The sequence below is a fragment of the Gopherus evgoodei genome, chromosome 24, assembly GCF_007399415.2.
Source record: "Gopherus evgoodei ecotype Sinaloan lineage chromosome 24, rGopEvg1_v1.p, whole genome shotgun sequence".
Classification (NCBI taxonomy): domain Eukaryota; kingdom Metazoa; phylum Chordata; order Testudines; family Testudinidae; genus Gopherus; species Gopherus evgoodei.
Window position 1 is genome coordinate 8,228,244 of NC_044345.1, and position 16,956 is coordinate 8,245,199.

General features: G+C 47.9%; 1 protein-coding gene across 6 annotated transcripts in view; it reads right to left on the bottom strand.

The window, feature by feature from the left end:
• The window catches only part of POGZ (pogo transposable element derived with ZNF domain), a 78,925-nt gene that overhangs the window by 34,827 nt on the left and 27,142 nt on the right, over positions 1–16,956 (bottom strand). For 4 of the 6 annotated variants that reach the window (XM_030542414.1, XM_030542410.1, XM_030542409.1 and 1 more), the window contains exons 4-5: positions 4,250–4,297; positions 817–992 (exon numbers count right to left, since the gene is read on the bottom strand). In XM_030542414.1, coding sequence (XP_030398274.1) covers positions 817–992; positions 4,250–4,297 — 224 coding nt within the window. The remainder of the gene's footprint in view (positions 1–816; positions 993–4,249; positions 4,298–16,956) is intronic. The other 2 variants (XM_030542413.1, XM_030542412.1) reach the window with 1 other exon arrangement.

The following is a 16,956-nucleotide window of genomic DNA, read 5'->3' on the forward strand; positions in this document are numbered from 1 at the left end:
TTTGGTGAAATCTGAGAATGCCTTCTGTTGTCTGTGAATTGTCTTTCTTTTCAGTTTGTACAAACTACAAGCTGCTTCAATAAAGTTCCCATCATCTTCAACAACATCTGAGAAGTAAGTTCTCACTACAATCGGCAACACTTTATTTTCAGACGCCATTAGTGACTGAAGAGATATTTCCAGATTAAAGAAGACTAAGAATATTTACAATTCAACAGGAAATGAATCAGGAAGTATAATCAATGATACAATGACTGGCAGTGGTGGCACCAGGCGGAAGTTGACAAAACAATTCCTTAGGCCCCAATTTCCCAATAGCCCCTTCAGCACTGGAGCATGCCCAGTGCCTGGTAGGCATTTCTTATCCTATCCTGCAGGGTATGCAGCTACTGGGCTTGTCTTCTCAATGCAGGACACTGAGAGGTATGTGCCTGCCTGCTCTGCCCCCTTCCCTGTACTGACGCATCTCTCCGATAGGCTGGACCTGTCGTGACCCATCAGAAATGAAGAGGGCAGAGCCACCACCCTCCCTGGCTGCTGGAACAGCAGGAACAATAGAAAAAAGCCCATGGCAGCTGGAACTGAGGGCCTAAAGTGCCCAACCCAGTGGTTTCTGGGGACGAATCAGAATCCAGGAGAGCTTGAAAAAGTATTTGCAGAATTTTTTTTTTTTAAAGTTACTTATGATTTAGGTACCTTCAACAGTACTTAAATACAAGCACTAAGTACAGAATACATAAAAGTACTTACGTACAGTTACGTAGAGTGCTTCAAAATATTTAAGAATACTTAAGTACTTGGTAACAGAAAACTCACCTGTGTTGTAATGAAGATAGGTTGGCTGCTCACTGGTGAATTAGTAACATGGTTGGCATTCTGCATCACCTGAACAGGTCGTAACACTGGCTGTGTTACCATTGTGCCTAGTCCCGAGGTTGGGTTCTGGGTAAGGATTAGTGGCTGTCCACCCTGCTGAACAAGAGGGTTGCCAGCTAGAAGAAGAAAAACAGAAGTAGCTGTCAAATAAGATCTGCTTATTTTACACACCTTAAATTTTTCACACAGATTCCTCAGTGACTAGTTTTAGCCTCCACAATTTAAATTAGTTACACTGAACACATTTTAAAATATATTATTCAAAAGATCCACCTCTCCCATGCATCAACATTTTACTAGTCTGCACATCTGAGATTTTCAAAGCTGTCCAGGGAACCGGACATCCAAATCCCACAGGTAGTTCTAAAAAATTTCAAAGATGGATTTCTCCTACCCCCCAGCATAGCTGTTGAACATTGATCCAGCAGCGTAAGGAGACTAGAAAAGTCTCCGAGCTAACAAGAAGAGAATTCCCTTGGCACACAGGACTACTTCAGGATCAGGTAAATTGTCACAGGACCTCTCACAAGCCCAGTGTAAGGGGTGTGCCAGGAGAAGAACCACAGTGCACAGGATCATAGAAATTCTGGGCAGCACTGCCAACCATAGGCAGTCAGAGATGGCAGCCATAATCACGCTGAGGGCTGCACTGCCCCCTAGAACAACCCAATACTGGGAGAGCACAAAAATGACCCTAAAGCCACCTTAGCCCCTCTTCCTGCTCCTGGACAGTGCTTGTATATGCTCCACATCCAAGAGACACAGTACACAATCTCACTTTCAGCCTTAATATACAGAAAAATTATTGAGCACATTTGGATCACACTAGAGCAAGGGTCAGCAACCGTTCAGAAGTGGTGTGCCGAGTCTTCATTTAGTCACTCAATTTAAGGTTTCGCACGCCAATAACAAATTTTAACGTTTTTAGAAGGTCTCTTTCTATAAGTCTATAATATATAACACACAACAATAGTTTAGTTAAGTAAATAAGGTATTTAAAATGTTTAAGAAGCTTGATTTAAAATTAAATTAAAATGCAAAGCCCCAATGGACCGGTGGCCTGGACCCAGGCAGTGTGAGCGTGTGCGTGCCATAGGTTGCCTACCCCTCGAGTCCTGAGAATATCCTAAAATACTGTAAGGCCTTTGCCCCTTCAGTTCAGAAACTTTTTTTTTTTTAAATTAAAGAATGGTAACTCTTTTTTGCCTAGCCTACATGCTGGACTTAAGTCTGTGAAAAAGACAGTATCTTGTGTCCTTTGAATTCAATATCGTAATATTACATGGTATGTGAAATATTCCATCACAATCCCTTTGGTCTCAAAGAGTTATTATGTACCTACCGGGTCTCCTTGAAGGAATACCATTGCCTGTTACTATTACATGCAGTGCTGGTTTTGCTACTATCGTTATAGTTGCCTAACACTTTCCCTTATAAAATGACATTTTCATTTGCAGTTAATTTTGCAAGATTTTGACTATCCAGGCTAAATTTTTCCATGACAGGTGTTTGCCTCAGGCTGAATTTTTTAGGAAACTTTCAGCATAAAATGGTTCACCATTTCAGAGTGTGAGATTAAAACAAAATATATTGTTCTACTCATGTTAGAAAAATTCTTACAGTATTTTGTTGAGAAGTTCTAGCACCTATTGGTTATGTAACAAGAACTTTATATTTGCCAGAGGCATGCTCTGGTGCTGAGGATGTGTCTTTTGCCATTCCCATGAAAAAACAAGCGAATTTGGCTATCAGCATCTGAAAATATTTATTTGCACATGCTCAACAGAAGTTTGTTAGGCACTGACTCCATTATTCTCCAAAGATTCAGTCTGCACCATTCCCGTACAGCTCCTTTATGTCAACCACAGTGACCATGCACCATGCCCAGAGTGCAACTAAGCATGCTCAGTCTTAGGGCTACAGGGAACGGAGGGACTTAGCAAGTCTGTCCCTGCAACTGCCCCGCCTGGTACCCAGAGGGCTGCTGTGGCACCAGAACTGAGAACAGGGAGATGGTTTCTCCTGTGTGCTCAATGCTTCTTCAGTTGGCACCCAGGCAGCACAAAGGATAGAGAAGGAAAAGGAGGAAACAACCTGACTGCACAAAAGAAAGGGGGTGAGGAAACGGACATACTAGGAAAGGGGAAAATAGGGCAAAAAGGTCTTTAACCATTGAAAAATACTCCACTACAGACCCTGCAATAGAACTCAGGAGTCTTGAGTCCTATCATACCTCTCTTCCTACTAAACAGCAGTGAAACTCACTGCCAAAATGTGCATCTCATTATCTTCTATGTGGGCTAGTCACCTGGGGGAAATAAGTCTTGTTAACTGAAGTCTATGCTGTGGACATAAAGGTGCCAGTCTTGCTGATGACTCATGTGGGGGTCAACAGAACTCTAGCTGATGAAATTTCTGTTTTTGCAGTTTACTTGTTTTGGTTTAAGATTAGGAAGTTAAATAAATTTAAAAAAAAGTTATGTCAAAAGAACATTGTGGTTGCAAAGTCCAGCATGTAAAAGTTAGATAATGCCCAATTAAGGTTGCACAGGCAACTTTAATTCACTCCCCTTGTGCATATACATTATGATACAGACTTTAATTACATGATCACATAATATATTTTCCACAGAATATCTGCCTCATTCAGTGCACAGACTAAAAGGTGCTCTGGGAATGAATCAAGGTTGTGTAACAAATGAGGCCATGTCATCTGTATGAACCAGCCTCATTTGTTGCAGAAGTTGGAAGGTGCGTAGTGAATGAAACAAAGGACAGAGAGGAGAAAAGGGGGTTTGTGCTTATGGTAGTTGAATGTAATCCTAGAGAACGGGAGTCTATCCAGCCTCTCCCACTTAGTTCCTGTCTGATACTGGGTAAGTCACTTAATCCAAAAACTTCTCACAAGTGCCCACTGGATCTTTCATTTTCTGGGTTCCCACATTAGAACACCTAAGGCCTGATCTGAAGAAGTGTTAAGAGCTCACAACTGCAACTGAAGTCAATGGATCTGTGCTTTGAACATAAACAGTGCTATAAGAACACTAAGTACTCTGAATAAAAATCAAGCCTGTGGCATCTCAGGTTGGGCTCCCAAAATGAGTAGGGCATTTGACGATTTTGGCTTCAATCGGTCTCACACCCACATCTGTAAAACGGGGGATAATACCATCTTACCTGACAAGGATATTGCAAAGATTAAATTCATTCACTAATGTTTATGAACTACTTAGATACCACAGTGACACATTTCAAAGAAAAGCCCATCAGGAAATGTTTAATACTGTATTCAGGATTTAAATTTGTGTGCAGTAAAAAAGGCATAGGGTCAGACATTAAATGATGATGATAAAAAGAAGTATTGCATAGCTACCCATTCGGTCAGCAGCATTGTTCCTGTGCACTGATTGAGGCAGGGGTCCTGCAGAAAAAACAGTGTGATCATATAATTAGAGACAAAATAAGAGACTGTATAGGTAAGAAGTTGCCAACTCAAAACAAAGGAATTTTGCTGGGATCTCTTTTTAATGAGTATTTCACATAGTACCGTTGGCAATTCAGTAAGAAGTGTTATTCTTCAAATCAGTACTGAACTAATATTAGCAGGTCTGTGCTCAAGGATATGTTTATTTTTCAGAAGCGTTATAAAACCAAGGTCCTGAACAATCATGGTCATTAAAGATCCCATGGCAACATTTGTACAACAAGAAGAGTTAACAGAAGTATCTTGGCCAAAATCCAACTAAAATAGAATGTTACATACCCTGCAGTAACTGTGGTTCTTCGAGAAGCTTTGTCCACAAAGATTTTGCTTTAAGTGGGCACATCCATCCATGCAAGATAGAATTATTTTGGTCAGCAGTGTTAGCTGGAGCTATGCCTGTGCTCCAGTTGCCCTTGCACCTCCCATACTCCCAAGCACATAAAGGGCAGAGTGAACCCAATCACACCTCAGTTTTTTCACCAACAGAGAATCCCATAGAAGTAGGAATTTGTAGAAGTGGGCAAGGAGGGTAGGTTGTGTAATCTGTGTGGACAACACATCCCGAAGAACCCAGTTAATATAGAAGAAATAATCGTTCTTTCTTCCAGTGATTGCCCTGACAGATTTTATTCTGACTAAAAAGCAGTGTAGTTGTCCCATTGCTTGGAGGTGCATACTAGGAGTGCTACTTAAATAAATGACTGCAGATCAGCCCTACTAAATCAGCATCTGATCTGGAAGCTTCTACTAAGGAACAGTGTCTTGTAAGTGTGTGGATTGAACACCATGTAGCTGCCCTACAAATTTCAAATATTGAGACATTCCTTAAACAGGCAGCAGAGGTTGCCTGAGCTCTAATGGAATGAGCTCTCACCTTGCTAACTCTCAACATATCCTTAGGCAATTGCAAACATACCTAGGTAACCTCTGAGAGGATACAAGTTGTCCTTTATTTCTATCAGCAAAGGCCACAAATAGTTTTGGGTGTGAGCTGAATGATTTAGTTCTAAGTAAAAAGACAGTGCCCATACTACATCAAGTGTGTGAAGTTTAACTTCCCCTTGGGCTGAAAGAAGTTTGAGAAAGAAAACTGGGAGGCGAATGGATTGGTTATCATGGAACTGAGAAACCACCTTGGGCAGAAACTTGGGTGAGGTCTAAGAGTGGAAATGTCCTTATGAAACACCACATAAGGAGGACCAGTCATGAAGACCTGAGTTGCCTCTACCCTTTGAGCTGATGTAATGGCTATCAAAAATACAGTCTTCACTGACAAGTGGTACAGTCGCTACGAGCTCAAAATGGGGATCATCAACCCTGCTAATACTATACAGTACGTCCTCACTACAATGCCCTTCATAATAATGAATCTTCGGCTATAAAGAACCTGGTCCCTGAATCCCACTTTGAGCTCCACAGCTGCAGTGGAAGCTGACAGCTCCTCCAGCCCTGCCACAGCCACAAGGCTGGAGGAGCTGTCAGCGGCCTCCTCTCCTCTTATTTCCCCGCTGGGGCAGCAGGGCTCTTTCACTATAATGAACCAGTGGCTACAACAAACAAATGGCTTGGATCCTGATGGGTTCGTTATAGCGAGGGTGTATTGTACTGAAGTCCCAGGAGCGTGGGGTGCCCAAACTGGAGGAAAAGCCATGTATAAGGCCCTTCAGAAATCTTGCCACTGAGGGTGGGAAAATAACCTGTGACCCCTAGATAGGAAGGTGATGTTCAGATATTACTACAGGATGGAGCCTTATGGAGCTGATGGAAAGCCCAGATTTTGTAACCCTGAAACAGAGTCCAGTATTGGTGATTTTAAGGGAGAAAGCTGGTGGTGACACTCAAACAGAAAACCTCTTCCATTTAGCTGTGCAATTAAATCTAGCTAAATATTTCCTGCTTTGTAGAAGAATGTTCTGAACCGCAGCTAAACAGCTTCTTTTGGTGGATGTCATCTAGCCAGCATCCAGGCTGACAGATGTAAGGAAACTGTGTCCAGGTAGGGGATTTGAATGGTGATGTCCCAGACCATCTCAGGCGGAGCGTAGGGGAAGTCTAGTATGCTGTACAATGTAAGTACATGAGGCTGTGTGTTCTGGAAGTCTGAGACATGTTCTCACTCGTGTGAGTTTCACCTAAATTTTGTTTGGAATCTCACTTGACGGTAATCTCTTGCTGATCTGGAGCCGAACAGTGCTCCTATAAATTCTATGCTCCAAATCAGTGTGGATTTTTGTCTGTTGTCTGCCACTTGGATATAGTTTTGTAGGTATGATCATTTCTCATGCTCTTGCTGAAGTCTAATGCCTTGCTCGCCTAGCACCAGAGGTTAACCAGAATTCGGCCATGTTTCTCTGCCCAGCTAGCAGTGTGCCTGTTGAAGTCAGGCTAGACTATGATTCCCAGTCTCCTCACATAAGCTGTCACAACCTTGGTGAATGCCCTTGAACATAAAAAGAACATCAGGCTATACGATCCGTTCTCAGCAACGGGCATCAAAACCTGTTGCCTTGCGGAAACCCCAGTCTATGGGGCAGCAGAAGACCCTTTGCGATAATATTTGTCTTCTCTTCAGTGGCTCCAAGGTACTCCGTGGCCAACTGTAATATTGGATAGAGGAATGCTATATGAAGGATGGCTCTTGAAGTGACTGCTTCCTCCTTGGGGTCGATATAGATGCCTGAAGAGTGTAGTCACCCTTGAACTCTTCAAGTAGTAGAGGGCCTCATCCATTCCCGTGTTGAAAAGGTTGTTACCTTCAAAGGGGAGATCCTCAATTGTTGCTTGGACCTCCCTGGGAATCCCCAAAGACTGATACTATTACTTCCTCATGGTTACTGCAGCAGCCACTATGAATGCTGTAGCGTTAAACATGTACAGCTCAAACTGTAGGGAAGTGTGGACAGTCAGCTGTCCCTCTGCCGTGACAGACTTCATGTTCTCCTGGGGTTCCTTGAGAAACTTGTTTATAAACTAAGACAACTTATCCCAGTTTAAAAAAAACAAAACAAAACAAACAGATCTGTCGCATCTTACACACATTTAACATGCGCGATTTCAGCTTTATGCGGTTGGCAAAAACAAAAACAAAAACAAAAAGAGAGAAAAATAACAATTTTAATACTGTACCTGTAGTGAGGGCGATTCCGCCCACCACTCAACTCAATGTAATTTTGACTATACGCGGTTTTCGCTTTACGTGCTAACCGCGGAACGGAACCCCTGCGTAAGATGAGACTCGTCTGTATTTCGAGATGAGGGCTGAGGGCCTGATAGTCACCCTCATTCGGAGGCTAGCTGACAAATATACCATGCAGTTGAAGAAGGCTCCATTTCTTATCCTTCTTTCTCAGTGTGGACCTAGGAAGTCCCTGCTGTTTTGCTCTCTCCTGAACTGCTGCCCCTACAAGGGAACCCAAAGCTGGATGAAAATAAAAACACTTGAATCCCTGATCAGGAACGTGGTAGTCCCGGTTAGCTCTTCTGAATGTAGCCAGGTTGGATATTTTTTGCAGGCTCCAGTAGTCCTTTATTAATGGGCATCGAAGCCTGACTAGCAGAGAGATGCAGAATATCCATGAGTTTGTGCTTCTTCTCTCATATCACTTCAAGGGCTACATCTAAGGTTTCTGCCATATATTTAATTAGGTCCTAGAATATCTTAGATTCATCAACTGAGGCCACCATGGGTGAACTCACTGCCTCATCCAAGGCATAGCAGGCATCAAGAGTGCCCATCATAAATAGGCATCAAAGCATCACACAAGGAATAGGTCTTAAATCCTGGTGACTTAGATTCTGCAATAATGCTAGTACCCCAGCACAAGGGGAGAGATGTAGGCTAACATATCTAATTATATAGAAATAAAATCAATGGGTGCAAAAAAGAGAAAACGACACCAATCAGACAGCATACACAAGGCTAAGAAAAAAATGACAGAGTGTGCAGAGCGAGCAGAAACTGCAGGTTCCAACTCGTTGCCATGGGCAGGAATAAGGAAGTGAGGGATAACTGGGCCTGTTTTTCCCTTTATGCAGTCAGATGGGGAGGAGTGAGGAAACCAAGGGTGACCACTGACCAAAAGAATCAGTCTTCTGCACGTGTGTGTACGTGTGAGAAGCACAGCAAGAGTCCAACGTGTGTGGACAATCACTCGAATGGAATTATAATCTGCCTGCCAAAATTCCCCTTGTAGTTTTTAACTGGGCATAGTATTCTCTCTCACTTCTTGTCCTAAACTGTTGTATAGTATTGCTGTATCCTGTCAGGCTGTTGTCGAGTATTAGAGATGGGAAAAATATTCCCTTACATTGTTTCAATATTTTAAGTGTGTAAAACACTTTGCTTCTTGGGGTGAAACGTGCTACAGGAATGTAAATTATATTTTTATTTGACAGTGAAATTACTGAATCAAAACTGTCACACTAATGTGGAAGATGGAGACCTACCACATTTTCATAACAGCATTGCTTTAAAAAAAAATTAAGTAAGGGAACACTGTCAAAGCTGGCAGACAAACATTGGACGTTTTAAGCTACATATGTAAACACCAAGAATTATTTAGGGTGGGGCACAGAGGTAGAAGTAGGAATAATTGAAGGAAATAACAACAGGGAACATGTAGACTGAATGCCAATTTAAAACTTGCTGGAAGTGAGATGTATTTATGAAAACCTCCCCAAGGAAAGTGGTGGAAGCCTAATCACTTCAGATATTTAAAACTGAACAGTAAGGAACAATCCTGCTCCAGCAGAGAAATGGACTAGAGGAACCAAGACATATCGTCCATCCTCTAACTTCTGCAATTCTGTGATTTGATTCATGGACACACAAAGGTACCGCCGTCCACTCCACTATGTCCTTCTACTCCCCTTCTTCTGAAGTAGAGTTAGGCCATGTCTATACTAGTGAGCTTATGCTGTAAGATCGCTCGAGCAGCTGCTCTATGCTGATGGGAGAGAGCTCCCTTGCTGACAAAGCACTGTGCACACTATCACTTATGCCTGCAAAACTTATGTTGCTCAGGGTTCCCCCACCACACACACAACCGAGCGACATGAGATTTGCCGACAAAAGTGGTAGTGTATACATGGCCTTAGAGTCTTGTACATGGGCCAGTAGATATTGCAGGGTGTTGTAGAGGTGACAGATGCCCCTCTGGCACTTTGCCACTTCAGTCCCTGCTGGCAGCAAGCTTAAAGAGATTCCCCTGCAAGCCAAAGTCACATAGTAAGAGATAGCATCAGCTCAAATACCACCACTGCTCCAGAAAGAAAAGTCCACATTTACAGCCAAAGAATTTTATTCATATTGATCTTAAAAGTTAATTGCCTGAGTTTTTCTCTGTTGTACCAGTAATCCAACTGATATTAATGGAGAATTATGACAGCAATCAAAAGGAGAATGTAGCCTAATGTATGTAAACTAATGGGCTCTAGAGAGATATAAAAAATAGTCATGTTTCTACAGCTCCATTCATCTCAAGGGATTGCAAAGCATTTCACAAACTTAATCTGATATTAGCAACAATTAAAAAAAAAACAAAAACCACCACCACCACCGACAAGACAGTTACTCACCTTTGTAACTGTTGTTCTTCGAGATGTGTTGCTCATATCCACTCCAGTTAGGTGTGTGCGCGCCGCGTGCACGTTCGTCGGAGAAACTTTTACTCTAGCAACACTCGGCGGGTCGGCTGGGCGCCCCCTGGAGTGGCACCGCTATGGCGCCGGATATATACCCCAGCCGACCCGGCCACCCTTCAGTTCCTTCTTGCCGGCTACTCCGACAGTGGGGAAGGAGGGTGGGTTTGGAATGGATATGAGCAATACATCTCGAAGAACAACAGTTACAAAGGTGAGTAACCGTCTTTTCTTCTTCGAGTGATTGCTCATATGCCTTCCAGTAAGGTGATTCCCAAGCCTTACCTAGGCGGAGGGGTCGGAGTGAGATGTGGCAGTATGCAGAACCGCTGCACCAAAGGCCGCATCATCTCTAGATTGCTGGACCAGCGTGTAGTGCGAGGTGAAGGTGTGGACCGATGACCAGGTTGCTGCACGGTGTATCTCCTGGATAGGCACGCGCGCCAGGAGGGCGGCTGATGACGCTTGAGCTCTGGTAGAGTGCACTGTGAGGTGGCCCGAAGGGACATGAGCTAGGTCATAGCACGTGCGGATGCATGCAGTCACCCAGGAGGAGATTCTCTGGGAGGAGACTGGCAGACCTTTCATCCGTTCCGCGATGGCCACGAACAGCTGGGGAGACTTCCGGAACGGCTTCGTCCACTCAATATAGAAAGCGAGCGCTCTGCGTACATCTAAGGAGCGTAGCTGCTGCTCCCGCAGAGAAGAGTGGGGCTTCGGAAAGAAGACCGGGAGGAAGATGTCCTGGCTGGTATGGAAGGCAGACACAACCTTAGGGAGGAATGCCAGATGAGGTCGCAGTTGTATCTTGTCTTTATGAAAAACAGCATAGGGCAGGTCCCACCGTGAGCGCTCTCAGCTCGGAGACCTGCCTGGCCGATGTAATGGCCACCAGGAAGACTGTTTTCCACGATAGGTACAGGAGCGAGCAAGTCGCTAGTGGCTCAAAGGACCGAATTGAGATCCCAGGTAGGGGCAGGGCGACGTACAGGGGGGTAGAGGTGCTCTAGGCCCTTAATGAACCGAGAGACCAAGGAGTGGGAGAACACGGAGTGACCACCCTTGCCTGGCCGGAAAGTGGATATAGCCGCTAAGTGCACCTTCAGAGCGGATGTCGCCAGGCCTTGTTGCTTAAGGTACCAGAGGCAGTCTAGGACCGCGGGAATCGAGGCCTCCGAAGGAGTAACGCCCTGAGTTGCGCACCAGCAAGAGAAGCGTTTCCACTTCGCCAAATACGTGGAGCGGGTGGAAGGCTTCCTGCTGCTGAGGAGAATATGCTGAACCGGAGCGGAACAGCGCAACTCCGCTGAGTTTAGCCATGCAGGAGCCAAGCCGTGAGGTGGAGGGCTTGCAGGTCTGGGTGACGAAGCCTGCCGTGGTCTTGCGTGATCAGGTCCGGGAGGAGAGGGAGGGGAACTGGGGTGTCCATGGACAGATCTAGCAGGGTGGTGTACCAGTGCTGTCTGGATCACGCAGGCGCCATCAGGATCAGATGCACTTTGTCTCTGCGGAGCTTTAACAGGACCTTGTGCACCAGGGGAAACGGAGGGAAGGTATACAGCAGGTGGTGCCTCCACAACAGGAGGAATGCGTCTGTGATCGACCCCGGAGAGAGACCCTGAAAGGAGCAGAACTCCTGGCACTTCCTGTTCGAGCGGGAGGCGAACAGGTCTATGAGGGGAAATCCCCACCTCCAGAAGATCGAATGGATGACGTCCGGTCTTATTGACCATTCATGACATAGGAAGGACCGGCTGAGCCGATCTGCCAGAGCGTTCCGGACCCCCGGAAGAAAGAACGCCACTAGGTCTATCGAGTGGGCTATACAGAAGTCCCAGAGTCGAATGGCCTCTTGACACAGGGGAGACGAGCGGGTCCCTCCCGTTTGTTGATGTAGTACATGGCCGTTGTGTTGTTATTGAATACCGAAACACAACGGCCGTGAAGATGTTGCTGGAACGCCTGGCACGCAAGGTGACTGCTCTCAACTCCTGGATGTTTATGTGGAGTGTCAGCTCCTGGGATGACCAAAGGCTCTGGGTACGCAGGTGACCTAGATGGGCCCCCCAACCAAGGGATGACGCATCCGTCGTTAAGGTCATCGACGGCGGCTGTGGATGGAACGGCATCCCTGCACATACCAGGGATGGAGTTAGCCACCAATTGAGGGAGCGGAGGGGGCTGGGGGGGACTGTCACCAGGATGTCTATAGGGTCCCTGCCCGGGCGGAAGACCGAATGGAGCCACGTTTGAAAGGGTCGCATGCGGAGTCTGGCATACTTGGTCACATAAGTACATGCGGCCATATGCCCCAGGAGGCCGAGGCAGGTGCGAGCTGAGGTGACTGGGGAGGCCTGTAAACCTCGTATGATCGATATGATTGCTTGGAAGCGGGGCTGAGGCAAGTAGGCCCTGGCTTGAGTGGAGTCCAGCGCTGCCCCTATGAAGTCCAGCCTTTGTGTGGGGACCAGGGTGGATTTCTCGGTGTTGAGGAGTAGGCCCAACCAGGAGAACAGGTCCGTGATTACGCCGACATACTGCAGGACCTGAGTTCGAGAGGTCCCCTTGATGAGCCAGTTGTCCAGATACGGGAACACATGTATCTGTTGCCGGCGGAGGTGGGCGGCAACGACGGCCATGCACTTCGTGAACACCCTTGGGGCCGTGGAGAGGCCGAAGGGGAGGACTGTGAATTGGAAGTGCTGGTGGTTGGCCATAAAGCGAAGGTAATTCCTGTGTGGTGGAAAGATGGCAATGTGGAAGTACGCATCCTTCATGTCGAGGGCGGCATACCAGTCACCAGGATCCAGGGACGGGATAATCATTCCCAGGGAGACCATTCGGAACTTCAACTTGAGCATCCATTTGTTGAGTCCGCGCAGGTCTAGGATAAGTCTGAGGCCTCCCTTGGACTTGGGAATCAGAAAATAGCGGGAGTAAAACCCCTTCCCCCTCTCGTCTAAAGATACCTCCTCTATAGCTCCAGCAGCGAGGAGAGACTGGACCACTTGTAGGAGGACTTGCTCGTGAGAGGGGTCCCTGAAGAGGGACCGGGATGGGGGGTTGGAGGGCGGGGATGAAGCAAATTGGAGGTGGTATCCTTGCTTCACTGTGCGTAGAACCCAAAGATCTGAAGTCAATTGGGACCACGCTGGAAGGAAGTAGGAGAGACGGTTGGAGAAGGGAGGGAAAGGATCCTGTCTTGAGACTGGTACGTCGTCCCCAGACGCACCTTCAAAAGTTGGACTTAGGGCCCGGTGGTGCCTTAGAGGGCCTGTGGTTTTGGCCCCCCTGGGGACCGGACTGGCGTCTGCGGCCACCCCGCCCGCGCCTTCTACTGAGGATCCTGCCTCTGCCAAGGCGTAAAGTACGGGCGGTGTGTTTGGGGTCTGAAGGGTCTTCTCTGGGTTATGGGGGTATACATTCCCAACGAGCGCATAATGAGCCTATTATCCTTCAGGCTCTGCAGCCTGGGATCAGTCTTCTCCGAGAATAAACCCTTGCCATCTAAGGGTAGGTCCTGGATGGTGTACTGCAGCTCAGGAGGCAGGTCAGAGACCTGGAGCCAAGAGATACGCCTCCTGGTGATGCCCGAGGCCAAAGTTCTGGCCGCTGAGTCGGCTGCATCCAGGGAGGCCTGGAGAGAGGTCCTGGCCACTTTCTTTCCTTCCTCCAGGAACGCGTTAAATTCCTGGCGTGAGTCCGGGGGCAGCAGCTCGGTGAACCTACCCACTTCTGCCCATGTGTTATAACTGTAATGGCTCAGTAGAGCCGGTTGGTTGGCCACTCGGAGCTGTAGGGCACCCGCTGAGTACACCTTATGACCCAGGAGATCCATCCGCCTGGCCTCTTTGGACTCTGCGGCAGGCGCCTGCTGGCCATGTCGTTCCCTTTTGTTGACCGACTGGACAACTAAGGAGGAGGGAGGAGGATGAACGTACAAGTACTCATACCCCCGAGAGGGTACCACGTACTTTCTCTCAACTCCCTTTGCCGTTGGTGGAAAGGAGGCTGGAGATTGCCAGAGGGTGTCAGCAGTGGCCTGGATAGTTTTAATGAATGGCAGTGCGACCCGGGTGCGAGCATCAGCGGTGAGGATGCTCACCACGGGGTCTTCGACTTCTGGGACTTCCTCCACTGGGAGGCTGATATTGAGGGCCACCCTGCGAAGGAGGTCCTGATGGGCCCTGAGGTCTATCGGCGGGGGCCCTGATGATGAGGTCCCTGCCCCAGCCTCATCCGGTGAGGAGGAGGAGGATACCCCGGGAATGAGAGGGTCCTGGATGGCCTCCTGCCCCTGGGACGGTTCCTGCTCCAGCTGCCCCGGGGAGTCCGGAGGATGTGTCGCGTGCTCCTCCAACTCAGCCACGGGGGGCGGGAAGGGCGGGAAATGGTGGCCTCTGGTGCCCGATGTTCTGAGGCAGCAGAGCGGGTCTGGACTAGGGGAGCACCCTGGGCTTGATGGTACGCCCAGGGTGTCCAGAAGGACCACTGCTGAGGTCTTATGTCCTGCGGCCGAGAGTCCTGGAAAACTCCCAGGGGTACTTCCGTATCCCGGTCCCGGTCATAATAAGTGTCCGCCTGGGAGGATACGGATGTGTGTCTGGACGGCCATGGTGGCGCAGAAAAGCCTGGAGCCGAAGTTCCGACGGATCTCGCACCCCTCGATCGTGGGGACCAGTGCCGGTACACAGGGCGGTACCGAGATCGAGACCGGGACCTGCGACTGGGACGGTGCCAGGAGGTCGACCAGGATCTCGAGTCTCTATGCCTTGACCTACTCCGTGAGGTACGGTGCCTGGGGTGGTGCCGGGAACTGAAGCGGTACCACGAGTAGCGGGTTGGTGAGCGAGAGACTGACCGGTGCTGAGAGTCCAACCGGTGCCGTGGTGAGGGACGGTGCTGGGACTGAGAGCGACGTCGAGAGTGGGAGCGACGTCTCGACCCAGAGCGCCTGCGGGATCGTGATCTTGAGCGGTGCCGGTCCACTACGTTGACAGATGGCGGTCTGGTCAAGGTCGGCTTGCCCATGGACTATAATACCCACACCGGCGGTGCCGGGGGTAGGGGCCGTGCCGCCTCGGTGATGGCGATCAAGTCTCTCGCCGAGGAGAAAGTCTCCGGGGTAGACGGCAAAGTGAGCTCTACCACGGCAGGTGCCGAGGAGCTGTCAGGTGCCGGACTCAACGGCCCTCGTGGGGCTGGAGTCGATGGTATCGGTTTTGGCTGCGCCGCGGCAGGTACTGGTGCCGGGCTGTCAGACCTCAGCGCAGTCTCTGGCTGCAATGCGGGTGTTGCCGTCTGACTTTTCGCCGTCTTCGACCTCGGGGAGAGGAAGCGGCACAGAGTCGGTTTCGGTGCCGGCGGCGGCCGGTGCCAGGAGCCCTTAGGCGTACCGGCGACGCCCGGTGCCGTAGAGGTGCCTCTGCTCACCAACTGGCTCGTGCTCGGTGCCAAGGGCGACGGTGTCAGGGCCGCTTCCATGAGGAGCTGCTTTAACCTGATGTACCGCTCCTTTTTAGTTCTCGGCTGAAAAGCCTTGCAAATTGGGCACTTAGCCGATAAGTGCGATTCCCCTAGGCACTTCAAACAGGAGTCGTGGGGATCTCCTGTTGGCATCGGCCTATGACAGGCCGAGCACTGCTTGAAACCCGGTGAGCCAGGCATGAGCTCCGGCACCAGGTGCAGGGAAGGGGCTACCCCCCAAACCCCACAACACTTACTAACAACTATAACTATGAACTATAACTAAATCTAACGAACTATATATATACACAATAACAGTTAACTACACTATGAATATAACAACTAGAAGAGACTACGAGTAGCTAGGGAAGGTGGAGGTCAGCTAAGCCGCACTCCACTGTTCCAACGACCGACACAGGCGGTAAGAAGGAACTGAAGGGTGGCCGGGTTGGCTGGGGTATATATCCGGCGCCATAGCGGCACCACTCCGGGGGCGCCCAGCTGACCCGCCGAGTGTTGCTAGGGTAAAAGTTTCTCCGACGAACGTGCACGCGGCGTGCACACACCTAACTGGAATGCATATGAGCAATCGCTCGAAGAAGAACTAAGTTTACTAGCAGTTAAGGTTGATGACACATTCCATCCACCTAAAATCTTAAAAGAATGGAAATAAGAAGTTAAGACTGGTGCATTCCTTTCCACTTTCATATTGCCTACAGAACTCGATAATTCACTCCAACACTCCACAAGACTTTCACTTCCATCTCCAACAGATACCAAAAAGCAATATATATCCCAACTTCATCAAACTCGCACTCCAGCACAATAATCTATAGATAGTGGTCTCATATACTATTATATCAGTACACCTGACAGTCATACATTCCATGCATTTGGTATGTTATTCTGCGTCAGTACCATGTGGTCATTGTTAGGCTTCCCCCTCTGCTTCTCCAGAGTGTTTTCCTCTCACATACACCTCTTTAGTTAAAAGACTTTGCATCAGAATTCTATAGTGACCATAGTGTTACTTTTTAGGCCAAATGTTGACCAAGAAATTGAATGAGCCCTCAGACTCACTCCTCTTTAGAGCATCCTGTGGCAACCATAAGTCCCAACATACAGTATTCCACCATGATCTGAGAAGTAGGCAAAGTATTTAGATGCAGCTCCTACGCTTCTGTGCCATTGCCATCCAGAACTGAACAGCGTTTTGGCAACATGTGCAATGCTGCACACTATAATTCTTCATTCACTTCTATGTCAGGTAGCCTATGACTGAAAGACAGTCTACAACATACACACACACAAGAAAAATAGCTGTGAAGAATGATCAGGACCCTCAGTTGACTTGGCTCCTATGTGACTGAAGTTTTCAATCTCTTCCTTAAAGACTAAAAGAAACAGAAGGCAGTGACATTTGCACAGTGCCAATTGTTAATGCATTTCTGTAAGCCAGACCAAAAAAAAAAAAAGGTCTTCATTAATTG